We start from the raw sequence: 18626 nt of genomic DNA on the forward strand, positions 1-18626 counted from the left end.
CAGTTCTTCAAGAAAACATTTCATACTGATGTAGGAAGGAGAAATAGATATTTTTCCTAAAGTCACCAGAGTGCACAAACTACTTTGTGGTTTCTGCCTTTAGACTGATGAACGTGAAGGCAGCTCAGATCTCGGCGTACCGGGGAATACTTCATTGTGTTGGTGCCTAACAGTCACTTCCCAAATCAAACTTGTCATAGTAGTTGCACTGTCTATTTTGTAGAAAATCTCCAGTTTATGCAGTATTTAAATGCACATTTACTAAATGTTACACAGTACCATAATGCTGCATTATAGCAATGTAAGAGACTACATGAGTATGGTTAAGAAAACAGAAATAAAAGCAGTAATTATCTAGGACCGGTGTGCAATGTAATACATTAAAAATAATCGATAATGGTTTACCTTTGCCTTGAAAACATGAACTTCTATTTTTCTGTGTGGTAACTGTAAATCATTTGATCACATTTAGGCAGCAGATCAAATTAAGAAGCTGTATAATCTTTTCTTGAAAATTGATGCCACTCAGGTTGAAGTCAATCCCTTTGGTGAAACTCCAGAAGGGCAAGGTAAGAAATTGAAGGAAACGAATGCATTATAATTCTTTATTTATGCAAGCTATAAATTAAATTGCATAGAAGCATGTAGCAGCAGCTTTGTATTAATTTCATTTTGTAATGTAATTTAAGTGACATTCATAAATATTCCCATGGCAGATTTTATCTTTGTTGTTTCATCCAAATACGGGAAGTATTGGCTTCTACATGTTCTGCTTGGTGAGAGACAGCAACATTTTCTGCTCTTCTGCTCTGTATAAAGTTGGGGTTTTCTTAATTTTTTTTGATGGGGTTTTTTGGGTTTGGTTTTGTGTGTGTGTTAACGCTGCTAGAATTACTGAAATTGTGTGGAAAGAAACTTGTTCTTTTATGTTTGCATTCATATGGGTAATTTAAATTTTAAGGTGCATGACTCTGCAGCCTGCTAGAGCACAGGACAAATTTCAGTTGGAACACTTGGCTACATCCTTTGGGAAGAAGAAGAGCCATTGATCTACCTGCACCATGACTACAGGGCTGAGGAGGTGTAGGGTAAAAATAAGGAGCTGAATCAGCTTTCACCTCATTATAATATTTGGTTTTCCGACTGAAACCTTTCCTTCTATTTGTCATTTTTGTCCAAGTAACTCAGACGAAGGTGAAGAGGGGAGGATCTAAAGATGCCTGTGGGATATTGAAATAGAGTAGGGCTGGTCCATGGGGATCACAGTTACCTCCTTATTGTTTCATTTCACTGAGGTGCTGAAGGCTTATTGCTGGGTACCAAGAGGGGAAATTGGGTGTGCAAGTAGAGGCAAGTGAGGGAGAGGACAGTAAGTAACAAATGTGGTCCTTAAAGACTGGAAAGAACCGTGGTGGTACTCGCTTTGCATCCTTGCTGATGTACTGTGAGGTGGCACTGTGGAAATAAAGATTTGGATAAGTTACCAAGTTAGCTCTTCTGGAATGGCTGTGCATATTTAGTGAGAAGGGCTTAATTTGAGGGATGGTAGGAGTTTTTATGCTGTTTTCTCTGAGGTTTTTCCCCATGTGTTTTGCATCCAGGAAGCTGAGGAGCAGAAACAGAGTGGGTTTCAAGCTGTGAAAGCCATCTTGCTCGCAGAAATGCACAGGAGTCTTCCTGTGCTTCTTTCATTTTGCTAGCAGTTTCTCCATCTGAAATGTCTTAAGGAAGAATAAAGACAAAAAAAATGGAAGAACATTTGAATAGCTTAATGCAGCTCTTCCTAATGATAAAATATAAGTCTCTTCATAAAGCCCATTATTCTTGTCAAAGTAATGGATAAGATGGATTTATTTCTTGCTGTGTTTTGTGGTTTTCACTTGTGTGGATTTCCATTAGGTTGTATGTATTTCCTTGTTTAATATCCTAGCAAATGCCTTGTTAATCTTAGTGGGTCAGAAGCCTGGAACTTTCCTTTTTTTGTTGTTTGTTTGTTTTTGTTTTGTTTGCTCTCAGTGTAAACTGTTGAATTGGCAGATGACAAAAATCCTACACCGCTAACAAAAACAACAGAAGTACTTCATGAATATAAGTGTTGGAGCATTCTTCCATATTTGTTTAAAAGAAGAATCCATTTGTATAATCTATCATGCATGTAACAATGTGCTTTTGATAGTGAAAATGGTTTAATAAATATTAATACATGTTTTTGCTGCTGCTTTGTACAGCACAGCCTTTGTTAAAGATGAGTGTTCTGTAGAAATGAGTTTCTATTAATGTGACATTGAGGATGTTTGTATGTAGGGTAAACAGAGCTCTGAAACTGCAGTTGTACTCTAGCTTTGAGTTGGTTTAGCAATTTAAGCACCTGAAAGCTTGAAGAAGAAAAATGGTCTTATTTCATTGCTGAAAAAGTAATTAAAGCAGCTCTAGTGCATTAGAAGTGTATTAGGAACTGCAGATATTTCTGCTTTTGGCACGTTCCCACATAATGGTTGACCAGGTAAGATCTGGACTCTTCCAAGAGATTTATTATACTCACTCACAAACAATTTTCTGAAACTGCAGTCACTGAAGTGAAATTTGATACTGTTTTAATTTAATCTGTTATCAGTTACAAGTCAAAAATTAAAAAACCCCCATCAACATCAAAAAACCAAAACAAGAAAACCCAATGCAAATCAAGATATACATCTGAGACTCTCCTACTTGTGTTAATGTTTTGTTTGCTGTCTCCTTAGCTATTTTTTCCTAAGTTAAGAAACTGTATATTAAAACGAGTTACTTCTCCACCAAACAAGATTGTGTTTTATTTTAATTGTGTATCTATATCAAAGACTAAAATTGTCCTCTTAATTGTCACTGATGTCCAGATGTGTGCAGTGCTCATGAACACGTGCACATGTACCATGTATGTGTTCCAATGGCAATGTGAATAAAAAACCCCAGCAGATAGAAAAACTATTAGATTTTTATGGACACAGCATTTAAAGGCACTTAGATCTGATTGGTTTGCCTTGAGAAATCAATTATGCTTAAGTCAGTAATTATAATCTGAATATAATACAAGGAAAATTACTTGCATAGTAATATGATAAGTATATAGTCTTACATTTACTTAGAACATTTTAATGAGGCATTTGCCTATGCAAACCCATAGAAATAATGAGTCAGAAAATAGGCAAATAACACTCCACAGGCATTTCTGTTACTGGTGTGTTAATGTGAGTATTGTGGCTGCTAGCCAGTCCTTTTTATCTTTTATTTAATGTAGTCAGATTTAGCTACTTTTAAATTTGTTTTTACAACCACAGCAGATCGTTATTGATGAGAAGATTTGTATTTACTTTCTTAATTTTCTTTATTTAAAAGTAATCTTTTGGTAATTTTTAACATATGTTGGCTTCAGGTTTTTTGAGCTCTTTAATGAAATAATGTGTGTTCAGTTAATAACATCAGAAATTCAACATGTGGCTAAGGGGAGAGCATTTTGTGTTGCTCAGCTCTGAATGACCGCGTGTTACCACGCATGGCTTTGGGTTGGTGCTACCTGTTCTGTCTGTTCCAAATTTGGAAGGTAAACTCTCCTGTGGCACCACTGCAGCCCACCTGTCCAAATCATAAAAACTGCCCTCATACTGTACAGGAACTTTGTTTGAAGCAAACACAGAAAATTTTCCTGTGTGGTGTGGAGATCTTGCCATGCCTTTTCTCAATAGAGGATTTATGGAAAACCTGCCCTTTCCTGCTGGAATCAATGCTAGAACTTCAGCTGCTCCTGTGTTGGAGGCAGCATCACTCCCAAAGCAACCTCCCCCTCACTGCTGGAGTAGCTGCAATATTTCAGAAACCCTGACTGACTGTAGACTCTAAATGCCTGGATGTTGTTTTATTTTCTCCTCCAGTTGTTTGCTTCGATGCCAAGATAAACTTTGATGACAACGCAGAATTTAGGCAAAAAGAAATATTTGCCATGGATGACAAGTCTGAAAATGAGCCCATAGAGAATGAAGCTGCCAAATATGACTTAAAATATATAGGACTGGATGGAAACATTGCTTGCTTTGGTAAGAACAAATACATCCAAAAGACATTTGAAGACAAATTTATACTTGTTCAGTCTATAGACTTTGTTTACATCTGACATTCAGGCCACCCTTGACAGTATTTCAGTCTGTTTTGCTGAGTATTTCTGCTGTTTTGTCTGTCCTTCCACAAGTTCTTGCAGGAATGAAACTAAAATTGTGTGGAAACCGTGCTGATGGCCACAGCACACAGGCAGGGCAGGAGTGGCGTCAGAGGGAAGGCAGGCTAAGGGGTTTCAATTTCTGAGTTTTTGACCTGATGTAATTGGTCTTTCCAGAAATTAAAACAAGAAAAGTCATCAAAATCTAATCAGTAATTAAAAAAAATGAGTGTGTTACTTAAAAGACACTTGAAAAGTATGTGTGTATAAATGTGACATTCCCAGTTACAACTGAATATTAAACTCCATTTCCCTTTAAGGAAAGCTGCTAAAGAACCTGCTTGGAAATGGCAGCTTTTTATTTTCCTGAAGTTTCTGTACAACAGAAATTACTCTGCTGTTTAGAAGAGATAAGTGGAAAAGTCAGCTATGCTCTAAATAATCTTCATTTTGTTCAAATTCTTTTAGCTAATACAGCATTTATTAATCTAACTAAATTAGGCTTTTTTTCGACTTGATGAGAAAATGCCCAGCATTTATATTGGCTCAGATGTGTACTCCAAACACAAATCTAGAAGATTCTGATAATGTGTTGCAATTGATTCAGTAAGTGAGAGTGAGACTTTAATCTTAATTTAAAAAAAAACAACCAAAAGACCCCAAAACCCAAACAATAATTGCCAATATTGTGCTATTTTTTTAGTGCTCTGATTTCCTGGTGACATAGGAGTCATTGTCCAGCAGGAACAACAGGAGCAGCTTAAAGAGGACGCATAATTCTCATCTACTTTTCCCAGTTTAAAAGATGTTCTTACCCATGGAAATGCTTCTAGACTAGTGCAAATCTAAAATAAAAGGCAGTTTCAGGAACATCTGAGGTCTGTCCCCAAAACTGAGTTATCTGTGATGCAGTAATACAAAGCATCCACTGCTATCAGACTGATGGGAGAGGAGCTTAAAAAGTCAATTTGTCCTTCACATCACTATTCCCAGAAGTTTTTATGTGTCTTTATTTTTAATAAAATCAGAAGTTTTTTTACTTCCAGAATTACCATTCCCATGCTCATGCATGCTTAAAAGAAGGTGCACATCTAAGCCCTAAAGAAACTTAAATGTTGGTATGTTTGCACCAGAATTTGAATTATTTGTTGCATTGGATATCCTTGAATAGCTACTGGCCTATTTAGAAATAGCTGTGTAACATTTTGAGCCATGTTCTGGGGTTGTGCTGATACATTTTAAGCCTTTTCACAAATCATGTCTATGTGAAATACAAGCAATTGATGTTTACAATTACAGTCAATGGAGCTGGACTTGCAATGGCAACGTGTGATATAATATCCCTGAATGGTGGAAAGCCAGCCAACTTCTTGGATCTCGGTGGAGGCGTGAAAGAAGCACAAGTCTATCAAGCATTCAAGCTGCTGACTGCTGATCCAAAGGTAAAAATGTTGGGTTTGGACTGGGAGCTTCCCCATGCAGCAATAGAGCTGAGTAGGATCATGAATAGTGCACCGAAAAACCCAGATCACGGTGAGAACACTGAGGGTGAGTTACTAAAGGGGTGATCTGGGAGGAAAATTATTTCAGTATGAACCACTGGACAGCCTTTTCAGTTCTTGATCTGCACTCAGGTTTGCTGGTGAGTTGTGAGTGGGAACTTTCTCAAGGCAGTTCAACACAGAAGTGCAGGTGTGATAATGCTGGGCATTGCAGTGTTGAACTCGGAGCACTTTGCTCCTAAAGTGGAATTTGTGAGATTTAGATGCTTAAAATATCATTCCTAATAGTGTAGTGCCACAGTAGACTGAGGAGAAAAATGGGAAAATTAAGCAAATAGCTAATTCTAAGGGCTGATTTGTACTCTTTTAAGCTCAAGGTTTCTAAAATATCTGACTCTGCACTGCAGGATAGTCTGTATTTAATTAACACTCCCAGGCTGGAATCACAGCCTGGAACATTCTGACACTTCCTTTTGCAGATGGAGCTGCAGTTGCTCTTTTCTTTTTCGAACAAGAGGAGAAGACATCAGTCTGTGTGTACTGAGTAGAAGTTATTTCTAGAGATGTGTGTTGAGGTCATTGGTCCCCTCTGCAGACAGAACTGGAGTATCTGCTGAGAGAATATTGATCAGGCGTGGGCTTTGGAGCAGTGCCAGCTGCCCATCCTGCCAACGTGCAGTTACGCTTTTGTGTGTAGCCAGGACTTGGTTGCTGTTGATATTTTTACTAATGGAAATCTGTCGGAGGGCTTTGATCATCTTTCCCATCTCCTGCACCAAAGCATTGCAGCTGATTTCAACATATTGCCTCTTTTTGTGGATCTGGCTTCATCTGCTTTATCTCACTTTTTCTGTGATTCCAGTCATTTTCCTCATGTTCATTGTGATGTGATGCTAGCTTCTAAATGCCACCTTCCTGTGACAATTACACTGCTGTAATTGTATGCTCTGTGCAGCAGTAAGTGACAAAATGTTGGGACTTTTCAAATAGAGGTGGATATTGTTTGCAGCAAAATTTCAAGGCAAAATTAGGGAGAAAATTTACAGTACAAAATAAACACAGTACAGCTTCATACTGTGAGTTCTTTGCAGCTGTAACTCTCCCTGCATATTTTTTAAGCACCTGGTACCTTGACGTCTCAAGTGTCTGTTGTTTTGGTTGTTTGAGTTGCTCTGCAGTGCGTGCTTCTTGTGATGATCTGGGTTTGCCTGAGATGTAATTTAGTTCTGAAACTTGTGTTAGTGGTAGAGAAGCAGGTGCAGTAAAGTCTCAGATACACAACTTAGCTGGTGATTATCACTGTGCCAAGTAGTTTCTACTGTCTGCTGAAGCACAAACAGCAGGTATTAATTTTAGTGATGAAGCTTACTGAGTTTAAACAATTTTAAAACAAAGAGGCATTCTAGTAGCTCTCAGCTACAGAACATCTGTGTGCCCAATATTTGACTTGTAAATGTATCCTTCTATTATACATTCTGCTTTTATGTTAGTGCTTAATTCCAGCTGCATACTACCAGGGCTAGTGAAGCTCTGCTACTGAGAGAAAGCAAAAGGGAGCATGGAAAGGGCCTGGATTAGGCATTTATGCTGTAGCTGTGCCATTCCTGGCACTGACTGGCTGAAGATGCAGAAGGCAAAAAATTTCATATTTTATTTCATTCTTTTCAGAAAATATAGCAAACGTCTGTTATTTCCTCTCCTGATACCCCATGTCCATTAGCTCACTAATATACAGTGGGATAATTGAATGAATCCTCTCTTTTCTTAACTAATGGAGGGGCTTCAGTCCCAAGAGTCTTTGTGGCTAATGCAGCATTTACAGGTTGTATCTGGTCAGTCATTGCCCTGTGGCCTTTAACTTGATTCCCACCTTTTTCGAGAAGATAAAAGTTTGTTCTTGGGAACTTGAGATTCAATTAATGCTTGCAAATGTCTAAATATCTAGAGACTAAGAAGTAAACAAAAAAAAAAATGCCTTCCGGGCTGTAATGTGGAGAAGCACTATCTTCTAGTTGTGCTGGCAGAGTTAAGGACATTGCAGGAGAAGAAATCTTCCAGAAGGAGATGTTCAACTGCACTTTGAAACAGATCTCTTTCTCTCTCTTTAGTTGTCTTTAAAATGTCTATTTGTATTAAAGCAAAAAAAAAAACCACAAACCCAAGAAACAAAGGAAACTAAACAAACCAAAAAACCACACAACACCCCCCTCCCCCAACAAACAAAATAAACAAATCAATGTATGCCATGGTTTGATTTAGTGAAGCTGGGGATGTTGTTTTCGGGAAAAGTGAAGATCTGGGCTGGTTTGCTGCTGGTTTAATCTGTCAGTTGTCAGTGTCTATAATTCTTGGGAAAAAAAAAAATGTGTGAGGGTTTTTGTTGCAAAAGGTTACCCACTGGGTTTTGGATGGAAATGCTGTCCCTGGAGCTAGTGACCCTTTTTATACTCTGCTCGTCTTGTTTGCTGTCTGCCATATCCAATACTTCCTAGGTTAGACAGGTCATTGCAATGGTTCTGAATTGCTTTCTATTCACTGTCTAAATTCCAATTGCTTTTTTTCTTCCTTTCTTTTTCTTCTCCCTGCCTGTCCTGTTTCTATAAGTTTGTGCTGTGTATCTGCTCAGTCAGGAAATGTACAGTCTTCCCTCTTTCTAGATACTACCAGGAAAGACGGCTCGGTTCTAGGAGTTCAAGCTGCTGGGAGACACTGCAGGAGCTTCATTTATCCCCCTTTGTCCCACAGTGAAGTAAAGTGGTTGTTTCCTAAAGTATTTCTGAGGTTCTGGGTGGTGCCTGCCTCTCCCCTGCATGTGTGAATTCCTGCTTCAGGCATCTCCACAAAGTCCTCATCCCTGAGTACTCCCACATCCTTACCAAGCTCCACAGGTGCTTGTTTTTGTTCATGCTGAAGACCTGGTTACCATATGATGACTGTAGGATTCATCAAGGTTTTTTGGAAAGGCTAAAGCTGAAAAAATATCTGCTTATCCCTCATGGATCTCCATGGACTGCAGGGGAATCTTGGCTCTGGCATCTGGGGCAGTTCCTGCCCCTCCTCCTTCACTGACCCTGGTGTCTGCAGGGCTGTTCCTCTCCTATTCTCACTCCTCTCTCCAGATGCTGTTTTGCAGTTTTTTGTGCCCTTAACAACTCTGTTATCCCAGAGGTGTTGCTGCTGTCCCTGATGGGCTCAGGCTCTGTTTCAGAGCTGATGGCATTGGCTCCATCGGACATGGGGGAGCTCCTGGCAGCTCCTCACAGAAGCCACCTCTCATTCCCCTGCTACCAGAACCTGGCCTCACAAACTCAGAAAAAAGCCAACTAAGCTGCAAGCAGGTTGGTTTTACCATCATCAGACTCTAGCCCTGATCTTGGCAGTGGACTCCTATTAGAAAGTATCACTGAAGCACAGGCAGTTGAAGGCCAACATGGTTTGTTGTTCTTTTTCTCCTTTTTCCACTAAAGTTCCTTTGAAAACCTTTTTTGAAGCCTGTCATTGATGATATGACTAAAGAGTCACCAAATTAATTGATGTTAACAACTGTTAGCTTATTATTTAGGCAAAATACTATTGACAGAACGACAAACGTTTCTCTGGAAAAAATATTCCCTATTGACATCTTTTAGCTCATATCCAGGGAATAATTAATATCAAACACACACAAGACTTTATTTTTTTTCTTTAGCAATTATCTGGTCCAAATTCAGATTATTGTCTTAATTATATGGACTAGACAATCTTATTCCTGTCACTTTGCTTTGCCTGTTTATGTTCAGATATATCTCTGTGCCCACCACATAATTGGCACTGATGTGTCTCACTGTTGTGTGTCAAGCAGAGGTTTTGGGGCTTTTGTTTTCTAGGCATCTGAGAGACGTTTCAGACCAGAATTCTGAAAGAGGATACCATTAAACCATAACTTTGCAATTCCCTTCTTTTCCAATTGTGTTTGGTGTGAAAGTAATACAGTTTATACATCCTTATTATACAAGACATTTTTATCGCTGGTTTATCCTTTGCCTTCAGGGATTTTTAGTATTAGCTTTCTTAACATTTGCAGTCTGTTCTGTGGCAACAGAAGGGATAACATTATAATAAGAGGAAAGATTTGGGATATTCTTTTCTTAGATTTCAGAAATAAAAATAAAGTTGCCATGTATAATATATTTGGTCTTTATTTCGGTGAATTAATTAGGAATTGAGTGAGCTAGTTCAGTTCAGACCATTCAAAACATCTCCAAACATTCAGGCAGTTTGGAGTGTAGTAACTATATTTGTGTGTGTCTGGACTGTTTGCTCTTACTCTGCAACTTTAAACAATGACCTGCTCCCAGTGTTAGGGGGAAAAAAATATAAGAATTCCAAATGCTAGATTTCTGTGATAGTGAATTTCATCAGCCCAGAGCATAGGCTGGCTGTGGACAGTTTGTCTGCATTTAGTTGTCAACAGTGGATTTCTCAGTGTTACAATAATGGAAACTGCTAAGACAGAAGGAACAGATAACCTTCCCTATCACACATGCAGCCTATATCAGTGTGCATGTAATGTTGGAGAAAAAAGGGAAATGTAAATAAGATTCAGTTGTGAACATAAAATAGAGTGTTAGCACTGAATTTGTTTGAGTTGTCAGATTTCATGTCATTTCAGATAATGCAGAGGAGTCCTGTTCTTGCAGACTCATTAGGAATCTTTTTGGCTTCTCATTCACGTCACACACCCTTTACAGACTTCATTACCCAGCTCTTCTTTACACAGCAGGAAAGTTCTTCATCCTTTGTGTGCTTCTCTGATTCACACAAGCGGGTGAAGCATCCTGTGCTGGTTTGAGTCCCTTAAACACTGTAGCTGAAGAGCTACTCTAGTGCACAGTATCTGTGTGCTGTACTGCACTGTTCCACAAATGTTAACTGCTGGTGCAGTGTTCACGCTCTGCATGGCCCTTCACAGCTCCAGCTGGGTATCTCAACACAGTGACACTTGAATTTAGTGGACACTTTTGGAAGTGAGGGCTCTGACTGCTATTTTTACCCCTTTGTGTTAACTGTGGGTTATAATACTCATCTACCATCTACAAACATTGATCAAAAATTATATAGTTTGGTAAAGAAGTTAAGTGCTATGAAAAATATCAGTTATCACTGCTTATTGCACAGCCCTGTCCTCCTGGCAGTTTTAGTACTCAGCACTGGTTTTGTAGAAGTGCAATATTAAATTTTTAAAAACAAAATCAAAATCTATAAACCTGTTGTTTTTTGATAGCAATTTTGACATTTCTGTAAGATGTTGTCTAATCAATCATTGACAAATTCCACATAGTTTTTGGAAGCTGGATCTTGCTACATCATCTTAGTATTAACTCCTAATAGCACATAGAGGGGCCTTTCTGTCTTGGGGGGAAGCAAACAGGTAGGTAGAGACCAACATTTTCTCTGATTTCAAATATATAGATGATTCAAGTGTTGAAAGAGGAATCCGACACAGAAAGGTGAAGGAGCCTTCAGTTAACCTGGGCAATCTGCCTGGTGTTGCAGGTCAGTGTCTGCCTCAGGCAGGCAGGAAGCAGTAAGGGTTAAGAGCAGCAAAGAAATGTGGCTGCATAGGGTAGCTGTTCTGAAAATTGTCCAGCCAAAAATGGTACTTGAGTCCTACAGCAGTTTATTTTAGGAATTTATAGGCTATCCAGCACCACAAGTTTTAAAGACTAGCTAAACAAGCAATTATCCAGGATGTTTCAGGGAGAGTTGATCCTGCCTTGGAGCCAGTGAATGCTCTGGACATTCCTTTCTGTGTTTCAGAGAACAGCTCTAAACATAAAGCTGTGATTAGTAATTTTGTAAGGGCAGTAATGTCTTGACTTTGGATGTTTAAGATTATTCTCATAAATGGACAGTTTGTGGAGGTAGAAAATACCTATTAGAGTGCAGAAACATCTTGCAAAGCTGGGAAAAGTTCACAAAGGCATATTGGGTTTTTTGTCTCAGAAATTTGTACAAATACTTTGCTTTAGCCAATGGAGCAGCTCATTGTTCTTTTAAAGATACTGCAGGTTCTGAGTTTATAGGAGTAACTTAAGAGTTTCCCCACATTTGTATTAGTTCTGCATTGGTAAGAAAATGCAGACTGATAGAACTTTAACAAGGATTTTTTTCTGATGTGCCTTTGCAGTTTTGCAGAATTAATATGAAATGACTATTCGTCTTTTAAAACGAATAATGACTTAAAATAGTAAAAAATCATTCTTTCATTTCGCTGAGGCACTTTTAGAGACTGATAGCATATTGACAATATTTATGAAAATGGGAGGACAATTGTGCATTTAAAATGCATAATTGAGTTGTCTTGATTTATAACCAAAAGTAAAATATTTTTCAAGAGCATGTGTAGTGTTGAGTCCTAAGTAATTGATACGTAAATATACTTTAACATGATTCTGCCATTATTTATGGGCACTGACAAGTTGAATGCCTTTTGGCATTTTATAGTAGGCTATAATGAATCTTAAAAACTGGATATGAAAATAAAATTCCTAAGCAAGAGGAAAACTTGCGATGATTTTGTAATTGCTTCCTTTGTGGCAGAATAGAGAAAATACACAAATATTTTCATAGATGGTAAATGCTGGCAAATTTATGGAAGAACCACAACACAAACTGAGCTGTTAGGTTTGGATGGAATTGGAAATGTTTGTGTGCTAATTATCCTCTCTGTAGTGTTGTCCCTTCTGAAACAAGGAGAGACGAGCAGGCATTTCCATTTCCTTGGAACACAAAAGGCATCACCCTCCTCAGACAGCTGCTCTCTGGTCAAGGCTTGTTGTGTTTTCCTGCTTGTTTGAAGGTGTGCTTGATCAGTGATCAAAGTGAGACAGGATTTTGTTATTGGCTTTGGTTGTTGGTGCTTGGGATTGGAGAATGTGGACTTTTCTGAGGTCTCCACTGATGAGCTGGGATGGCTCAGCCTGTGGTGGGAAGTGTTTGAGAAGTACCCAGGAAGGGTTATGGGACAGTACCTGTCTCTTGTAATGTCATAGCCTGGTGTCACCATCTCGCTCCAAACCAGGGCCTCAGATGGAATGTAATGGATCCAGGCAGTAAATCTCCATCCTGAACACCTTCCCAGCATCTCTGACTGCCAAAGGCCTGATGTCGTGTCCAGAGTGTGCAATAGAATGTGCAGTTATATCTGCATGTCTTGGGATTGCCCAGTAAAAAGAAATGTCATGTAAAATACAGCAGAAAAGTGTTTAATCCTTTACTGGGGTTTCCAAATTGATTAAATTTTGAAAATTTATGTGACTCATTTCACAATTAGTGAGGATAAAAAGAGAAGATATTTTAGGAAACTCAATTTGGTAATTCATCTTGGTGAGATGAGTAATTTATTATGAATCTACTTTTAGATCATCTATCTAGCAGACATACAGGAGAATGAAAGACAAATAATCTGATAATACAGGTAGGAACTAGTATATTGAAAGAAAAGTTGTAGGTGTCCTTACTTAAACTCTCCTGTAGAGAAAATCGCATTTTAATTCTCTTTATTTTTAAGTGGGCGTTATGGCTGTCTAGGAAAGTGTTTGTTCTTTCAATCAAAATGAAGAAATTTAATCACCTTGCCTCCATCTGTTCCTGATGAACTGGCCCAGACGATGCAGTGTGTATCTCGAGTAGGTGCTTTCAGCCATTTGCGCTAGGTTAGGCACACTCTTGTGACAGTGGAATAAATAACAACTGGTTTTACTTATCATTTCAGAAGCACCGTGGATGGATGGAGCACAGGTAGATAGGACTTCATATTTTTCTTATTGATAAAACTCAATTTGGAGAAAAAATGGTAAACCATGCCAAAATTAACAAGCGTTTTCCCATCATAAAATTATCTTTTAATGACAGAAGGGCCTGATATGGCTAAGATTTTTAGAGTAAAGATACATCTATAATTTTTTTTTTTTAAAAAAGGGTATCATAGGGTGATGGAGTTTTGGAAAAGACAAAAATTGTTTGAAATACAGCTTATTGAGAGAGGAAAAAAGCTATTTCTCTTGAATCTCTGTTTTGCTTCAGGTAGGGCTGAATTATTTTACAACTTCTTATTCATGCTTAAATTCAACAAGAATTCAAACCTGTTTCAAGTTTTAATATTTTATTATCTATTATTCTGAGTGGATGGATAAAGCTGAAATAAATGAGTCTCTTCACTTTTGAAGCTTGTCATGTGCTTAAGTAGTTGGCAAATTAAGTCCATATCTACCACAAATGAGTAGCTCTTAGTCTTTTTCCTAGAGGTTTAGTTTCATCTTAGAAAAAACTATCCTCTTACAGGAAGGTAAACATAGTCCTGCTCCTCAAAAGTGTTATATTTTTTGTACTGGAATGCTCAGCAGTCTCTAAAGTCAGGTGTTTTCTTTAGAGTGGTGTGAAAAGTGAACAGTTTATTTCTTTTAGTGCTCCTACTTTTGATAGCAATGTGCAGAAAACAGAAGTTATTTCATTTCCATCTCCCAGTGGCCAATTCTTTCACGTTTGTAGCCTGGGGTGTGTGCAGGAATATTCCCAACAGATTCTGTGGGCATCTTCCCACAGTCCCTTCAGTTGCTCAGGGGTTCAGTGGATTTGAGTGGCTCCAATAGTTGTGTTAACAACTGTGAGTAGGGAATAGTGGAGTGTAGAGTCTGTGTAAAGTAGCGTGAGGGTGTAAAGGATGAGGTCTGCAGGAAGAACCACTTCAGTCAGAGCTGGGCAAAGCCTGGGGACTGTCTCTGTGAGTATATTGGATTTTGTGGTTATCACAGGGTTATGATCACACACCAAACCTGGAGGAAAAGCTCATAATGTGCTGTTTGTGTCAGGTGCAGTGAGCACATGTCAGTCACTTGATCTTTCAGTGACTTTGGCTTGAATTGAATGTATTGCCCTTAATCAACTTTTCCAATGTTCATTAAGGTTCTACCTAATACCTTTGGGGAGAGAAATAGTTTTCCCATGGATGTTTTGTTCATTTGTTTTGTGAACTTTTCTCTCTATATTAAACACCTACATGTGTTTGTTTTTCTGTCCCAAACACCATAGCAGATTCTGGCTTAACTCTGGTGAACAGAAAGCAGGACATTTTTGCTGCCCTATTTTTCCACTCCTTTTGTGACAACTCAAAAGGATATTTCTTCTCTGTCCCCTTTGTTCAACAGAATTGAACTCTTGCTTGCTATGTGGGTACCTTTAAAAAGCACTGGAGGGGAAGGTAATCTTAAATATCTGTATTTAAGGAATGCATTCCCTCTCCATTATTAAAACGACAGTATGGATTCCTTTCTAAAACGTGGACAGAAAACCCATTGAATTGCAGGGGAGTTACCTGTGGTTGTGGATGCCCAAGGAAGGGACTGCATGTGGGAGAAGGCAGCAGGTAGCCATGGGGCTTGAAGGTACAGGCTGGGCTCCTGCTGCCTTTTGGCGCAGGTTACATGGCTGGGATCCTATACAGCTTCTGCTTGTCAAGGGAAAGCAGGGTCCCAATTCCCAAGCATTTTCCTATATTTCTACTGTAAAGCAGAATGGAAATGCAAAGCTATTTTTTTTTGTTGTTGCAATGGTAGAACCTAAATGTTAACAGAAACTGTCACTTTACCTGAAGGATTTAATTTGGAAATCTGAGATCCTTTTAATGGAATCAGTCGATTTTCCTTGGGGTTGGTGGACAACCACACTTTTCAGGGGAAGAGAACTGACTCAAGGAAAAGAGCTAAAAACTTAGTTTTTCATAATATTTTTTATGGGAAAAGATTAAACCATTTTGAGCCAAATTACTTGGAAAATTCCAACTAAAAGGCAATTAGTGCCTGTATATGGAAAGACAGGTGGATAATGTCTGGCCAAATAGATTTTGCTGAAATTTCCAGAATTATTCAGGTGTTTTCAGCAGAAAAATACCAAACATTTTAATTTTTTTTTTAAAGCAATTAGAGGAGTTGATTAAGAATAAGGTAGTAGCCTTACTTGTTGCAAATAGTCATATAATTTCTGTTCTGTAAATGTTCTGTTTGGCCAGGATGGAGCAGGTATTGTACTACTGCAGCTATTCCAAATGAATTTAAAAGATATTTGACTGCTTTTACAAAACCATTTTCACCTTGAATCTTCTGCTATGGCTGTCTTATTCTTTTTCATTTGCATACGTATTTTACTCATCAAATAAGTAGAGGAAAAAGATAACTTTCTTTTTAATTTTTACATGCAGTTTGCTACAGTGAAGGTGTATCTGTGAGTAAATCTGCAGGTCTATACCTGACTGCTGCTCTGACAGAACTTGTGTGCACATTTCCACAGCCTGTTTTGTATGCAGTGCTGGCTGTTGCTGTACTTTAGAAACCATTTCTAATTATTTAAGGGTAAGCCTGAGTAACCAAAGAGCTGCAGAGCACCAGATGTTCATTCCCTGGGAATGTGGGGGAGAAGGAGCCTCTTGCTGCAAAAATACTGCTCAGGGCAGAGGAGCTGGAGCTGTTGTGGCTCCCACCATCCTCTGCCATCCTCCCCCCAAGAACTCTGCAGTGCCTCAGTGCGGGAAACACAGCAATCCTGCTATCAGTGCCATAAAATTGGATTTCTGGGTGGCTGACAGGTGAGCTTACCATGGAAGTCAGTATTCACTTTACCAGAAAAGGGAATTAAGTCTGCACCTTCAGACAGGGCCCTGCTGAGAAGGTTGTTCAGCAAAAGTGTGCATAAAGCTCTGTCCTGTGACACAGTGATGCCAGCCCTGTGATTAAAGCAGAAACCTTTGTATAAGCTATGGATGGCACTTGTGAATGGTAAATTTGGAATTAATAGTGATAACATGGGAAAAGAGTAAAAACATCTCATTAAGAAAATAGATTATATACATGCTTATGGGGTGCAAGTTTTAATCTAGATAAGATTAAAACTTGAAAATGCTGAGGATTTCTTTTTTCTTAACTAAATCTTGATTAAGTCAACCTCCTAGAATACTGTTGGGGGCCTGTAAGAGGCAAAAAAAGAAGAATCAATTATTGGGTAGAAATGAATGAATGTGCAGAGTCAATATTTGATAGTAGGTGGTGAAAGTTGAATGCCTGATGCCCAGCAAATCATTTGATTTAAAGGTTTGGGACTGCAATGCTTGACTTCTCACTGAAGAAATATAAAGGAGCAAATTACTATTTGCTGAAAAGTCACAGAAACCTTATCAGAATTGTTTAGTTCCTGCTGCTCCCTGGAGGTTTTCCTCTTCAACCATTGATTGAGTATGTGCTCTCTGAATTGTGAAGGATTTGCCTTGAATCAAAACTTCTGTGGGGCTCTGCACAATTGTGCTGGGATTTTTGTGTGTATTACTTTGAGAGAGTCTCAAATACATTTTTGTTTTCACTTAGTCATACAAATTGTGGAAGTAATTGAACTGAAGAGATAAAAACAATTAGAGCAAAGATGGTGTCTACATATCAGCAACATTCTTAATAATGCTGAACATCTGTTGAACTTCCATAAGAAAAGCAGATGGGTTCAGCCTTGCCCCTGACCAGTGGAACAGCTTCCACCTTACTGACTACTGCAGTGTGAGGCTTTCCATCAAAGAACTTCCTTCTGCCACTTGTAATATCAATGGACAGCTCTGTCGTTCCCTTCTGTCAAGAACTATTGGGAGTTTTGACTCAAATCCAAGAAAAAAAAAGGATTTTTTTGTGTGAATATGTTTTCATATTTAATGTCCTCAAAAAAAAGAAAAATTACATCTAGAGAGAGATTTTCTGCAGCTCACTCTCATTAGGGGTAAAATCTGCTGTACTTTTCCACCCTTTGTTTGACACCTGATTTGGTATTTCATTTATTTTTGAGTCTTGCTGAGTTCAGTGTGTTTTACCACACAGCACTCCAGAGTGCTCATCATAAAAAGCTGGCCACCAAACTTCCATTATTCATAATTTACCATTCCAAACCAAAGGAGAAAATCTGGCACAAGTTTGTTTTCAGTAGAAACTATGATTAGTATCCTGCTGGTATTGGTGCTGCAGTTCTGTACAGTGACAGAGCTTCCCTTTCCATGAAGTTGAACAATACCAACACAAGATTGTCCCAGCAAGCCAAGAAGAGCAACTCCACTATTGAATTCTCAGGTGCAGCATCTTGGCATGTAAATCAAACCCTGTGTAATTCTAGTGCCAACTTCTTGGTCAAAATCTCAGCCCTGGTGTTGAATTTAATTACACGGTGGATAAAGAGCATGAAGTACTTTCATGTTATTTAGGAAATCGTGGTCATGACTACTAAATAGTTTTTACTCTTCCCTGAACTTGGTACAGGGATAATTGTTTATCACTCACCAAGTCCCTCATTTTCTCACTTTTTGCAGTCAGAGGTGCTGTAAGGCCCCAGAGTCACAATACCACCCTCAGCAGAGGAAGATGATGTTTATCAGAAATCAGGGGAACTTGGAATCAAGCTAAAAGTGCTTCAAAGGTGGGGCTCTTTTCCCTCTCTTAAGAGAAGGCAAGGAAAACTTCAGTGAAAATGTTTGTGCTGTCTCAGTTCCTTCTTTGTTTTTGATGTACTTTCATCAGCTGATTTGCTCCAAAATAAAATGCTGCAAATGAATTATTGTAATATAAAAGTAAATACTGCTTTGGTCAGCTCTTCCTTCTCTAGAGGTGCATTTTATATGCTAATGCAATTTTTTGGTTACTTTGGGGAATTGTATTTGCAGAAAGTGGGGATTTGTTTTGGAAGTCAAATATTCCACTCCAGTTTCCCACTGGGGAGGAGGGGTTGGTTGGGTTGGGGTTTTTTTTAAAGCATTTGTCAGGCCAGAACAGCTCTAGAGGCTTTAAGTAAAGTGCTGATTGCCCTGTCAATCAGGGTGCTGAGGAACTGGGAACGTCACAGATTGATGCTTGACAGAATAATTAGAAAACTGTCACTTG

At 38.6% G+C, this 18626-nt stretch overlaps 1 protein-coding gene across 3 annotated transcripts in view; it reads left to right on the forward strand.

The window, feature by feature from the left end:
* Window positions 1-18626, forward strand: part of SUCLG2 (succinate-CoA ligase GDP-forming subunit beta) — a 113457-nt gene that overhangs the window by 59621 nt on the left and 35210 nt on the right. For all 3 annotated transcript variants that reach the window (XM_042014442.1, XM_042014424.1, XM_042014433.1), the window contains 3 exons: window positions 473-569; window positions 3906-4067; window positions 5486-5628. In XM_042014442.1, coding sequence (XP_041870376.1) covers window positions 473-569; window positions 3906-4067; window positions 5486-5628 — 402 coding nt within the window. The remainder of the gene's footprint in view (window positions 1-472; window positions 570-3905; window positions 4068-5485; window positions 5629-18626) is intronic.

The sequence above is a fragment of the Corvus kubaryi genome, unplaced genomic scaffold, assembly GCF_017639235.1.
Source record: "Corvus kubaryi isolate FWS band 111438036 unplaced genomic scaffold, C.kubaryi_AGA036_p1.0 136, whole genome shotgun sequence".
Classification (NCBI taxonomy): domain Eukaryota; kingdom Metazoa; phylum Chordata; class Aves; order Passeriformes; family Corvidae; genus Corvus; species Corvus kubaryi.